Here is a 14,316-nt window from a genome sequence, read left to right on the forward strand (position 1 = left end):
CATGAGCACCAGTTGTTGTAGACGAACTCATTAATTATTTTTTATGCACAGGGAGATTAAGTGATTTGCCCAGAATCACAGGAAGTGGTGAAGGGTGCTGGGTCCCGGTTGGGACCTCCTTTTCAGCTCTACATGGCTCTGACACCACGCCCCTATCTTAAAGAATAATTGCTCTCCATGGGATTGAACGCCACCCTTATTCAAAAGAGAGTGCGGAGGCACAGATATCCATAAAAAAGGCAGCTGAGACACACATGCACAGCCACAACAGGTCATCCCGTAGGAGCTACACAATTCAGCTAAACATAATAGTTGTACATAACACATGACCTCTTACAAGGGCAGGGGTTCCCGTCGCTGTCTCTTGGGCACTGTTCAGTTTCAGGCTCCCAGAGTCTCAGGAAGAAGGTGCCTGTAATGTTGGGCCTCAGGCCCACATAGCAAGGAGTAACAGACACAGACGCCAGGGGTATAGTACAGTAACTGGCCACGAGCACGTGCACTCAGGCCCTTTTATTGGCGGGGCCACGTCACTCGTGGCATCCGTGATGGATGGGTGTGGGGGTGCAGTGTGTCCAGCCCTCGAGGGAGTGGCTGGGGTTACAGCTTCCTGTGAGACACTAGAACGTGTCTCGCAGGACACTACAGTGCCCAATGAGTGTCTCCCTGGCAGCTCCTGCGCCGTAGCCTCCCTGTTAATGTTTAAGAAGTTTCCGGAGGGGATTTGTTTTGCTCAAGCCCAAAGGCTGTAGAGACCACGCCCAGAGCCTCCTTGCTTCGCAGCTGTTGCCTAAAAGAAGCTTCCCTGCGAACGTTTTCTTCCTGGGGCCCGCCAGTCTTCTAGACGGACGTCTGCCACTTGAATGACAGGGTCCAACCCTAGCAGCTTTTAAAAGATGCAATAAAGCCCCCACACTGCCCTTTCAGTGAGGAATTCTGGTAAGTCACGGACCCTGCCCCAGTCCTACAGACAACAGTCTAACATTTAATACATTCCACCGAATCACTCTGTCTTTCAGAGATGAAGCTGAAGTGACTGACTCAGCAGCACCCTTCAGTGTCAAGACTGGTGCATTTAAATATCCTGGGGCAGATTTATGAGCCCCTTGCGCCACTTTTGCGTCACTTTTAACATGGGAAAAGTGACGCAAAAGTGGCGCAAGGGGCTCATAAATCTGCCCCCCTGTTTCTTACAAAGTGCTTGATACTGCACCAGAGCTATTTCTAAGCACTGTGAAAAACGGGTGGTATTCTTGCCCTGTTTAAGGGTATTTAATAACCCGGCTTCGTAAAGATGGAAAGCAGAAGTGGCCTTTTGAGGATTATCACAGGGAACTCCCAGAAGACTAGATGTCAGCGGCAAGCTTTAACTTGCTGAGCCATCTAGTCGAGACTTGTTCCAATCTCACCTCTGCAGCTACTGCTGTTGAAATGCAGTGGAGAGGCGGAGTTCTGAGGTGAGGGGGACACTTACGGGGCGGGGGAGCCAGGGCATAATATAGTGCCTTATGGAGGGAGGAGGGCTTGCAGGGTTTTAACCCCTCTCACCCGCTCCCAAGTCTGTTGGATTCAGACCCCCAAGAACACCCTGTCCGCAGGAGCAAGGTTTGAGGGGCAGTAATAATTGACTGCATATTCATGACTCCAGCTGCTAAACTGTCCTATGGGGCATTTATATGATTAAACGGACATTAAGAGACTCAAAAGGGGGGGCGTGGCTAGCGCGCCGAAGGAAATGGCGGACCCGATCTGAGCTCCGCTACGTCGCGGGACTCTGACCTTTCTCTCGAGCCTTGTATGCCTCTATTTTAGGTAACGAGTGCTGGATTTTGGATTGCAAGGAGGCGGTGAAATAAAATGACGCTTTCATGCGCTTCGGCATGTGTCTTTTCTTCAGTTTTGAGACAGCGGTAATTATACCCTCACGGAGACACGAGCGGCCGCCATTTTGGGTCGCTGAGCTTGCGTCGGTTTGTAATGCTGGAGGCTTTCCTGCTCATGTCTTCAATACTGTGAGATTGGCCACTTCTTCATTTTAATCCTCTTATTTTATGGAAAATATGAACGAGGGTACACTAACAAGGGCTTTATTTGTGACACTTTCAACCATGCCCTTCAAATTACCTCATGCAGGCAGTTTTTCATTCTAGAAACACCCACTACTGAGACATGACTAACTTTTCTTTTTCTTTTGGAATGGAAACCATCAGTTTTTAATCACTGTTTTAGTGTCTGCCACTACCCTTTTATCGCTACTCTCGCTCTTCTGCTAAGTTGAGTGTCAGATATCTATTTGGAAGTTATGACTGGTACGTAAGCAGACCTGAAAGTTCTGATGTGCTCTACATTGAGTCTTCGGGCGCCGACCTCCTTTTTGAGCCGGGTCAACACAGCTAATAAGTGACAAATGTCTGTCTCAGTTCATTTTAGCAAGCGATAATTTTTTCTGCTCAGAGTTGTGAACGGCCGCCATTTTAGGTCGTGGATCACGTCTTTCGGTACCTATTATTTTGCTTGCTGGTGACATTTTTCATATTCTGTTTTTATTTTGGAAGCCCTGCACATAAGATTTGGATATTTGTGGACTATCTTTGGCAGTTAGTGGCTTTATTTCCCCTTGGCTCCAATTTTTTGGTGACCCTTTCTGCTAAGCACAATGTCTACTGATTTTCATTCTGCCAAATCGTCTACTTCTGGTACAAAACCTAAGCGGCATAAAAATGATCCGCCTTCTCCTATCCATTCTTCTCAGAATCCTGTTTTGGACTCTATCCCCGATGAAGTTCGTGGTCTTCAACCTTTCATGTCCACTACTAATGAAAAACTAAAACAGATTGAGGAGAGATGGATTGTCCTGGAAAGTAAGGTTCTAGATTTGGAGCAACGTGTTAGTGATCTTCAGGATGCCTCCACAAAGATTCCACTGCTTGAACAGGAAATTCATCAACTTAAACTTCACACTGAGGACCTTGAAAATCGTAATCGCAGAAATAACTTACACCTTTATGGTCTTCCGGAAAATATTGAAGGTTCTAACATGGTGTCCTTCCTACAGAAGTTTATTCCAGAGCTCCTTGATCTACCTACTTCATCAGGTCCTCTTAACATACAAAGAGCACATCGTCTGGGTCGTTTAAATCCTGCAGCTAATAAACCGCGTGGAATTATCATGCTCTTCCTTGAATTCACTGAACTGATGCAGATTTTGAAAGCTGTTAGACTTAAAAGGCGTCTTATTTGGTCAGATCACACTCTCTTCATATCGCAAGATGTTTCCACTGCAACCAATGCCCGGCGCAAAGAATTCCTTGCTTTGCGCCCGCAGATGAGACGTCTCAACATCCAATATGGAATTCTACATCCATGTCTTTGCAAAATTACGCATGAGGGTCGATCATGTTCCTTTGATGATCCGGAAAAACTTAAACTCTTCCTTCAGAGCCTCCCGTCACATGGAATGGATACTAATCCTTGACTTCTTTTCATTTTCAGGATTGTTACTTTGAATCCAGCACATATGTTTAACTAATGTTTTCCTGTTGGTTGTATATGTACTATATTTATGAAGTTCCTTTTTCCTTGACTCCTCTTATATCTATTATTGTGGTCTGTGTCCTCTGGCGTCACTACGCTCCCCTTCCTCAGTTTTTCCTCGCTTTTTACAGATCTGGATGTTATTCCTTGATCTGTTTACGTATTTCTATCTCTTTCTTCTGTTTCTTTTTTATTTTTTTATTTTTGTTTCTCTTTTCAACTCTTCAGCCCATTCTGCCTCACTCTTAATTCTATTCTTCTATATCTACTTTATCTTTAGTATTAGGTTTTTCTTTCCACATATTGAACAATGTCTTTCCCTTTTTCTTGTTGATTCTGCAGTCACGTGTTCATATCTCCTCATGTTCCCCTCCATCCAGAGTCATGGTTAATGTGATTTCGTGGAATGTTCGTGGTCTTGGTCATCCCGTCAAGCGTCAAAAGGTATTGTCTCATATAGCTAAACTTAATACCCAGGTTGCTTTTTTACAAGAAACCCACTGTAATGATACAGAATCTCTGAAACTTAAACGCCAATGGGTTAATAAATAGTTTTTTCTCCTGCTATAGATCGTCATGGTGGTGTTGCTATATTATTTCATAAATCTATTAATGCACAGATTTTATCATCAGAGTGTGACCCAGATGGTCGGAGGGTAATGGCGGAGGTTATCATAAATAAAAGACAAATAACCTTTTTCAATATCTATGGGCCTGTTAAACCAGATTTGGAATTCTGGCAATCTATGAAGGTGAAATTACTGTCAATTTCCAATTCTGACATTGTGGTTGGTGGTGATTTTAACAACTGGTTAGACCCGTTTACTAACAGACAATCTAAATGCAAGTTCAAACCTAATAAATCCCACAAGTCATTTCAATCAGCCCTTTCCTCTCGCCCCCTATTTGATACATGGAAAACGTGTAATCCAGACACTTCAGAATTTACTTTTTTTCACCTGTTCACCATACTAGGTCTCGTATTGACTATATTTTAGTCTCCAAATCATTACTACCCTGCCTCCAGTCGTCTGACATTGGGTCTATTTTTATCTCTGACCATGCTCCTGTTTCCACCCTTATTGACCTATCTTTTACCACATGCAAACAAGGAAGATGGTGTTTTAATAATCACCTGTTATTAGATCAAACTTTTATTTTAGAAGCGACTTCTTTTATTAAGGAATTTTTTGCTTTTAATAATTCTTCAGATACTTCCTTACAAAATAATTGGGACGCATTCAAAGCATCTTTTAGAGCCTTCACTATTGCATACTCCTCAAAGAAGCAAAAGTTAATGCACACTATATATAAAGAGACCTTATCCCGTTTGAAAGCATTAGAACATAATTATTACTCTTCTAAATCTACATCATCACTACAAGAATTAATCAAAGCTAAATCCTCCCTGAATAAAATAGTCACGGGTGATGCCTGTAACATCCTCCTTAAGATTAAATCGAAATATCATGGAGGCCAAAACAAAGCAGGAAAAATGCTAGCAAATTATTTAAAAATCAAATCAGAACGTAAAGCTATCGGCCCCATTCATTCAGAATCTAACAATGCACTCCTCTCCTCTGACTCTGATATTAGTCTCACATTTCAATCATATTATAATCTCCTATATACAGAAACCACTATGCCCTCCGAAGAAGACTTTATTTCGTTCTTTCGAGATATTCCCAAGCCCATGACTGCACAGGATATTTTCAAACCCCTTGAAGAAGACATCTCTCTACAAGAATTAATTGATGCTCTTAAATCGTTGAAAAAAGCTAAGGCCCCTGGCCCTGATGGATTTTCAGTGGAACTACTTAGCTCTTTTTCCTCAATTTTTGCCCCTAAATTATTAGAACTGTTTAATTCGTTTATAGCTAACTCGCAAGCCTGTGGTTCTTTTCTGGAAGCCCTTATCATTGTAATCCCCAAACCAGATAAAGACCCCTCCTTTTGCAAATTTTTTTGTCCTATTTCACTAATCAATTATGATTGTAAAATGTTTGCAAAAATCTTAGCTTCTCGTTTAGAGAAAGTTATCCCTCTTCTCATCAACCCAGATCAAGTTGGCTTTGTTAAAGGTCGTCTGGCTTCTGATAATGCTAGAATGTTTTCCAATATTCTTGCTCTTAGTAAAAAATATCCATCTCCACTAGCTGCATTATCCTTGATGCAGAAAAAGCCTTCGACCGAATTAATTGGGACTTTTTGATTCACGCACTACAATGGTTCGGTTTTGGTCCAAAGTTTATTTCATATGTTAAATTACTATATAACAATCCAAAAGCATGTGTTTTTGTTAACGGTCTTTTTTCCCGTTATTTTTCCCTTCAAAGAGGTACGCGTCAGGGCTGCCCGCTATCCCCATTGCTTTTCTTGTTATGTCTAGAGCCCTTTTTGGAACGTATTAGAAGTAATCCTCTCATTACTGGTTTTAGTTTCAAAACCCAACAAATTAAATTGTCTGCGTATGCAGATGATGTTCTCATCTATATGTCCAATCCTGTGTCCTCCTTACCACCCTTTTTACAGGAAATCTCATCTTTTGCTAAGGTTTCAGGCTATAAATTAAATTTCTCTAAAGCAGAGATTTTACCCTTAAATTCTTCATGCCATAGGCATATGTTTGATTTGACCAACTTTACATGGTGTCCTCAAAAAATTAAATACCTTGGCACATGGTTCTCCTCAAATATTCGTGACACATTATCCCACAATTTTTCTGCTTTAAAGCTTAAAATTACGAATCTGTTAACCCTTTGGTCACCTTTATTCCTATCATGGTGGGGCAGACTTGATACAATTAAAATGATGATTGTCCCTCAGATTCTGTTTATTTTATCCATGTTACCTTTTAAAATTCCTAAATATTATTTTTCCCAGATTAATTCGATATGCACTAAATTTCTCTGGAATAACAAACATGCACGTATTGCTCTGTCTAAATTGATTCATCCTAAAAATGAGGGGGGGGGGTAAGATTCCCTGATTTCATTTTGTACCATAATGCCTTTCTGATTCGTCAATTTTATGCTCTGTCGAAAGATTATCAGGATTTGCCTACATCTTCATGGGTCACTGTTGAATGCTCACTGTTAAATGACTTTTCAATACGAGATATTGTTCACATGACTAATTGTACTTTTATTTCCAAATACCCTATTCTAAAGCATTCCCAATCCTTGTTGCATGCTCTTTTCTTTAAGAATTTTAATGATTATCAATCTTTTCTAGCGTCATCACTTTGGTTTAATAAATACATTAAGTTTCGTTTCAAATCATTCTACTACAAACAATGGAAAGAAAAGGGTATTTTTTATGTCAACCAACTGATTGTCAATAATGTGATTCTTTCTTTCCATCAACTACAAGAGACTTTTCATTTACCTGATTCTTGTTTTCAGCAGTATAATACGTTAGTCCCAATAGTGCAGAAGTGTTTACAGAATAAGAAAAAGTCTCAACCAGTTCCTACTGCCTTTAAAACCTGATACTCCACTATATCAAGTGTCTGCCGATACTAATCCAAGTGCCTCCTTTATTTATAAATCTTTATCTACCCCTGTTGGCACACGGAATAAATCTAAGGTGGAACTTGAGTGGGAACAGGATCTATCCCTGACACTCTCTATACTTCAATGGGATCAGTTTTGGCAAAAACTATTCAAGACTTCCAAAGCTGCTAATATCACACAGTCTCTCTATTTTATTTATAATAGAGTTGTCATTACTCCACTTTTGGTACATAAATTTAACCACTCTACTACAGCATCTTGTTGGTCATGTTTTACTGCTGAAGGTTCTTTATTACATTTATTGTTCTATTGTCCTAAAGTATATGCTTTTTGGAATGCTGTATGGTCAAAATGTATACTGATTTTTTCTTATAAGATCCAATTTAATATCCACAATATATTCCTAGGTACCATGTCGCCTGATTTTGCTCAAATTACCTCAAAATCAATTTTATTTGATTTATTTCTTGCTGTTGCTTTTAAAGTTATATTAACCTGCTGGAAAGATAACTCTAAATTGTCCTTTTTACTTTGGTGGAATTATATATGTGATGAACATAGAATTGCTTCTACTCCTCAGTCTTCCATCCACCTACAAATTAAATCTGATTTACTATGGCTACCCTTTACTAATTTTCTATCATCATCATTCTAGTCTCTCTTTATCCCTATTATTTATTTCTTATTCTCTCCTTCTCTTTCTTCTCTCTCCTTTCCTCTTTTCCTTTCTTTTTCTTCTATCTTCTTTTACTTCTTTTCCTTTTCTCTTTCCTCTAATAAAAAATTCTCTCCTTTTTCACATTGTGTTCATTCTAGCATTTACACAGGTTCTTTGTATTCCAATATAGTATAACATGTTATTCCCATCTTTCACTAGGTATCTTTGTTTTTTTTGTTTTTCTTTCTTCATTGTTACCATTTTAGGTATATTACTATATTGTGTTAAAATATTTTGACACCTTCTATGTATAATTCACCTATTCTGCAGTTACTATGTATCTATTCTTGTACTTGCACTCTTTGATTGATTTTGACTATGCTGCTATTTGTTTCCTTGTGTTCCTTTATCTTTAAATAAAAATGATTTAACTAAAAAAAAAAGAGACTCAAAAGGTGGAATTATCTAGATATCTTGCTATTTTAACAAAGCCTTATAAAAAGGGAGCCCCTTGCAATAGAACACACATAGCTCTGTTTAAAAAAATAAACTGTTGACATCCTTTATGTCAAGTGGGAAATGTTATTAAATAAAACCCATTATTCTGTCTTGAATTGCATCATTTCTAGCACAGCCCTTCCTAGTAGAACAGTTTGTGCAAAACCTGTGCAATTTCACTAAGCTTAAGAGCACAGCTGCCCCCTTCTTGTAAACAAATAGCAACATATGTGTCTGTTATCTTGCGTGTTTCACACTTCTGTTTCCAGACACGTCTCCAGGCCCAGTTTCATCCTGTGTTCACATGATGGTGTCCCTCGAAGTACCTCTTAGCACCAAAAAGCAGCCCCCCCAAACAGTGCTACATGTGTCAAAGGAGGTGTTTTTAGAATCCTAACATCAAACTGTACCTAAAGCATTGCACCAGTGACGTAACAAAACATTAAGAGCTTCCCCTGCTAGAAAAGGTGACGGGGGTCCTTGCACCTACGTATATCTACCTGTTTCAGTACACCTCTCTCCAGTCTCCTCTCATGAACCTACCTCTTGCCACCACTTTGGAGGCTTACCTTTTTATCATTTATACTCCTCTACACACTCTGAAACGTCTACTGTCTCTGCCAATCTCTAGTCTTAGCTTTACATCTTTTAAACCCCTCCAGGTGCTCTCTAAACCTCAACTCTCTCTTTCACTACTCTCTAGTCTTACCATTATATCTTTTATACCTCTCTAGACATTCTCCAAATCTGGACTGTCTCTCCATAGCACTCTAGCCTTAACTTTACATTTCTATACCTCTCTAGACACTCTAAACCTCCACTGTCTCTCCACCACACTCTAGTCTTACCTTTACACCTGTTATACCTCTCTAGACACTCTTTAAACCTCAACTCTCTCTCCACCACTCTCTAGTCTTACCTTTATATCTTATATATCTCTTCAGATTCTCTCTAAACCTCAGCTCTCTTGGCCCCTCTCTAGTCTTATCTTTACATCTTTTATACCTCTCTAGTCTTTCTCTAAACGTCAGCTCTGTCCATCACTCTCTTGTCTAACTTTTACAACTTTTATACCTCTGCAGATGTTCTATGAAACTCGACTCTCTCTCCACCACTCTTTAATCTTACCTTTACATCTTTAATACCTCTCTATACCTTGACTCTCACTTCACCACTCTAATCATACCTTTACATCTTTTATACTTCTCAGACGCTCTCTACACCTCAGCTCTCTCCCCGCCACTCTCTAGTCTTGCCTTTACATTGTTTATACTCCTCTAGATGCAATCTGAACCCCAACTCTCTCTCCACCACTCTCTAGTCCTACCTTTACATCTTTTATACCTCTCAAGACACTCTCAAAAACGTAACTCTCCCTGAACCTTACCCTCTCTGTGCACCTCGCTTACTGTTTCCACTTTCCATCCCAGCTCCCTGGATCTTTCCTCGGTCTGTTTCACTTCAACCATATATCTGATTTATTTACTCTTTACCAGATATATTATCTAAAATATCTCTTACCCTCATCCTCTCTACTTTTTCTAAACTAGCCTCATTTCTCATTCTCTACCTCACCCCCTTGTCTCTACTTCACCCCTTTTACTCTAGTCACCTCAACTGTCTTTCTACCCTTCACCCCTCTCTACTGTTCTCTCTGCCTTACCAATATCTCAAGAAGATGACTTGTCCTTCTATACATCTTCTGATGTTCTTGGTCTGTCTGCCTCACTGCTCTCTCTATACTTCTCTAAATATCTGATCTCTCTACCTGTGTCTGCCTCTAGCTGTTCCTAACTCACCTCTCATTCTAGGATGCCTCAATCAAGCTCTACCTCATCCACTGGTGCACAACACGCTTCTTCCCCTTTCTACACTTCCTTGACTCCATCTGTAGTTATCCACCTCTCTCATCAAACATACACATCTCTCTAGCTCTTTTTGACCTGCCTTTTTCTACCTGTTTGTACCTTTCAGTTCAACATCCTCATTTTTCTCTCCCTCTGTTACGTCTTGCCCAACCTCACCTTTCTACCTCATATCTAACTCCCTATACTTCACCCCTCTTGTTATATTGTTGTCTTGTGTGTTTCTTTTACCCCTCTGTTCTTCATTTTCCTCACACCCTCACCACTCCTTTTACTCAGAAAACTTAAGACACCATTGTCTAGCCAGAGAACCGATCCGGAGCTGCACCCCCCGCGCCTTGAGACCCTCACGGGTGAGTAGCACGCTTTATAAACCCCCTGATTGATTGACTTATTGATTGAACACATCAGCAGACAAGAGAAGGAACAAGGCAGGGGAGAAGAACGTAGGAGTATCCAGTCAGCTGGAGAATTCCGTTGTGAGACTCTTTTCACTGTCCTTAAAAAATAAACATACTTGAAGGACAAAAAGAGAGCAGTGCATTTGGGTTACTTTACTCTGACTATAGAACAAACACTGACCTGCTAACATAATAAAATTCGGATTTGATTATAACTCTCATACATTTCTGCATCCAGGAACAAAGGAATGAAGGCTAGCACTTCTCCGCAATCATCGCTTTTATAGTGTGAAACGCAAAAGTACGTTCTCACCATGGTGCACAACAGCTTTATCCATACTGAAATAACCCAGTCACTCTTTCACTACTACAGTTTTACACACTGCGGTACCAAGTTTCCAGAGCCGGCCAGCTTTAAGTCAGGCAAATGGTTCATTTGCCCACCATTTTCATAGTCCGCTTATGCTCAATGTTCACGCAGCATAATACCGGGGATCTAGGGTGTTTCTATTTCACCCAAAAACATAGATGCCATTTTAGAACAAAGTCCTAACATAAAATAGTAATACTCTAGTTGAGAACCATCACGAATGACACAAATTTAGATATCACAGTGTGAAATACATTTGTAATGTGTTATCAATAAAGCCTAGTGCAGAAGCATTAGTGTTGAGTTTTAGGAAAGATACTGTGAATCAATAAAAATATATAGTACAATTGAACAGTTAACACAAGAAGATGGTTTAATGAGCTGGGTGTTTTGCAGCTGCTATTGGAGGACCAAGATGGCCACCAAAGTAGCACTCACCTCCTTCTAACTCTCTTCTAACCTCTGCCACCTATTCCACACCTCTTCCTGTTGCAGCACTTCTCCGTAGCCCAAGCTCTGCCTCTGCCAGCCCAAGTCCCTCCTCCTGAAGGACTGGGCAATTTCTAAGACCCAGCGGTGCCAGGGGACAACACCTGAAACCTTCGGGGTTCACCTGTTTTGGCGTACTTAACAAACAGAGACACGGGGTTCTTCCTCTGGCATCAAAAGATCGTCTTTAATGACTGCAGTCAGGAACAGAAGTCACAGAAGTATCATACACAATAGATTCTAAGGAGACTGCTCGATTTGTACAAAGCAGGTCGCTCCTTAAATACTGAATATTCTGCTTTGGGCAAACATTCCTGCAAGTTTACAATTATTCCCGTTTCTGTATTCCAAACAATAAGATCACACAATATCACATTCCCATCTCCAGGTGTCTGGCCTTCAATCACATGTTTCTGACATCCCTCTATTGAAAGGCCGGACCGCCCCATAATAAAATTGGTCACCTCCTCATCATAAAAGGCTAAAGGGAAATGCAGGAACATATGCAGAAAATAGAAGAGTCAGATAAGACATATTCGTAGGCTAATAAAAGAAGCGTGGTCTATTGTGTCGGGGTCAGTAGCTTGGCTCAGGCAGGACAGGACAGAAAACCAGTACGGCAGGGTCCGCCTCAGGCGACAGGGTCAGCTTTCGCCAAGTCATGCAGAAGTCGGCAGAACGCGCACTAGGGACTACGTGCCCTCGAGGTTACCTAATCAGGGTCATTGTTCGGACATCGCTCCTTCACTGACTATGTGAGGGCAATGATACAAAATGGACGTCGTGCACGAAATGGAACCCGTAGGTTCGAGCACAAGAATCAGTAATACATGACGAATCCTTCAGTGCAGCGTTGCGAAAACGCTTGCTTTATATTAGACTCATTATTTGCAATTCGCTATTGCCAGGATCGTCACGGTACCATTAGCTCAGAAACATGGGTTCAGTTTTCACGGAACCTCAGACCCTCCTTTTGCCCTTACATAGGCAAGCACTAATCGATATCCGGGTCGATACCTATTTTCATCAAATCACTGAGATGTTGCTGAAGCATCATCCTTTCTATCAATACCTCTCTAGTAACAGGTGGCCTTCTTACACACGTTGTGGCGCAAAAACCACATAAGGCAGGACCACACTGGACACAGAGACAGCACGAAAACAGGAGAGCTAAAGCAGCCCCAATGACCATCAGAACCCTCCATCCCCACGCAGATAATATTTCCAAAACCATCCAGTTAGCGACCACTCCCCTTCATCCATATGTATAGAATCAGAGATCTTATGCAACTTGGAAATGGCCTCATAAACTGTCGGAGCATTATCCGGAATGAAAACACAGCAACTCGATCGGATCACTTTACACACTCCACCTCGATCTGCAAGTACCACATCTAGAACCATACGGTTCTGCAACGTCATAAGGCGATCCGATTGAAGCTCAGCCGTCAAGTTACCAAGGGCACCAGCCGTTACATTAACAGTGGATTCAACTACACGAGTCAGTTGTCTCAGGTTCCTACTATTAACCATAGGTCCCCAAAACAGCAGAAAACCCTTGAGGAAGTCTCCCACTTCCTGACCCGCAGTGTCTTCCTGACTAACAACGCCCCTCACAATTCTGGCCTTGTGATAATCAGAGGCAGCCGTAAATGTAGGCGGCAGTAAGTTAGCAGCATAACATGTTCCCGAAAAATCTGGGGGCAACCATGTGTATGCTCGGTCATAACAGACAAAGTATGTACCCTTGGCAGCCAAAAACGCAGGAGAAGACTGTGATGGAAAAACGTACGTTTCAGTACAGTCACTCTTCCCTAGCTGAGCTCTCGTATTCTGACCATTGCCTTTCAAACAAAAACGACCTAAGTGTGGTACGACCCAAATCGGAGACGAGCTCTTGCGCTGTTTCTCACCCAGACTAATGCTATACCCAGTCGCATTCCAACCCACATAAGCTCGCAACTCATCCTTAGGAATGGAAGAATATGCATCGATATCTCTACTCATATCGGCAACTCCTCTTACCAAGGCTTTATTGCTAGAGCTATATCTTGTGGAGCGTGGTGGTCGCGGGGGATAGGTCTCAAGCGCAAAGAGGAACATAGTCTGGAATGCCCACGATGACCCATTATAGCTAAAAGGCAGAACTAGATACGGGATACCTTTATCGACGGTATGCGGCATTAAACCACATACCCAGCAATTAGTCATATTCATCACTAGTTGGTGTTGGTGCAGGAGTTGAATAAATGAATTGTTCACGAACTCAGAACATCTCGCTTGTTCTTGTTCAGGTAAAAGGTGGAAAGAGTGCGAAGAAGCAGTCGTAACAGGAAAGGAAACGTGAGGAGGCACCGTAGACATAGTAGGTACAAAAATTAACTGGGCACCAAAGACAATTCCACCCATCAGAGTTACCAAGATAATCAAAAACATTAGGGCACACTGGATCAGGAAACATTTGTTGTGCAATATTTCATGCAATTTCACTTTACGCTCAATCATAGTATTAACACCTCGCAGCGCAGGAAGCTCCATCCTCTACTCGAGCCGTCCGTGGCGGTTGGTTTGTACCTGTTCGAAAATGCGTCCGTTAGCCTTGGGAGTTCCCAAAGACCAACCGGGGGAACCGACCTAGCGTCTGGTAACCTGCAAATCAAAACTAGGCACACGTCACGGCCCTACGGCGAACCCGGATGGCCGGTTCTAAATATAAAAAAAAAAAAAAACAACGCACACAGCAAACTTCCTGGCTGAGGAGAATACAATTGTCCAAAGATGAGTTGTCAGGGCAGAGGGGGCAAAGGAAAACACGAAAGGGTATTCACTTTATTAGTCCTTGGAATGGGAGCGTAAAGAGTAACGATGTCTTCCAGGTTGCGTCTGTTCTTCGAACAAGGGACCAGATGGCGAAACAGTGTTCAATTGTTCAGGTGAATGTTTGAACGGAGTAATGTTCGAATCCAGGGGCAAAGGCACAGTTCCA

The 14,316-nt window shown here is 41.5% G+C and overlaps 1 protein-coding gene across 1 annotated transcript in view; it reads left to right on the forward strand.

Annotated features, from left to right (window-relative positions):
- LOC146847660 (uncharacterized) overlaps positions 1-14,316 on the forward strand; it is a 229,423-nt gene that overhangs the window by 115,278 nt on the left and 99,829 nt on the right. Inside the window, exon 3 of the mRNA XM_085651791.1 lies at positions 3,877-3,978. Within this exon, the coding sequence (XP_085507917.1) occupies positions 3,877-3,978 (102 nt within the window). The remainder of the gene's footprint in view (positions 1-3,876; positions 3,979-14,316) is intronic.

Source organism: Triturus cristatus, chromosome 4_1, assembly GCF_964204655.1.
Source record: "Triturus cristatus chromosome 4_1, aTriCri1.1, whole genome shotgun sequence".
Classification (NCBI taxonomy): Eukaryota; Metazoa; Chordata; class Amphibia; order Caudata; family Salamandridae; genus Triturus; species Triturus cristatus.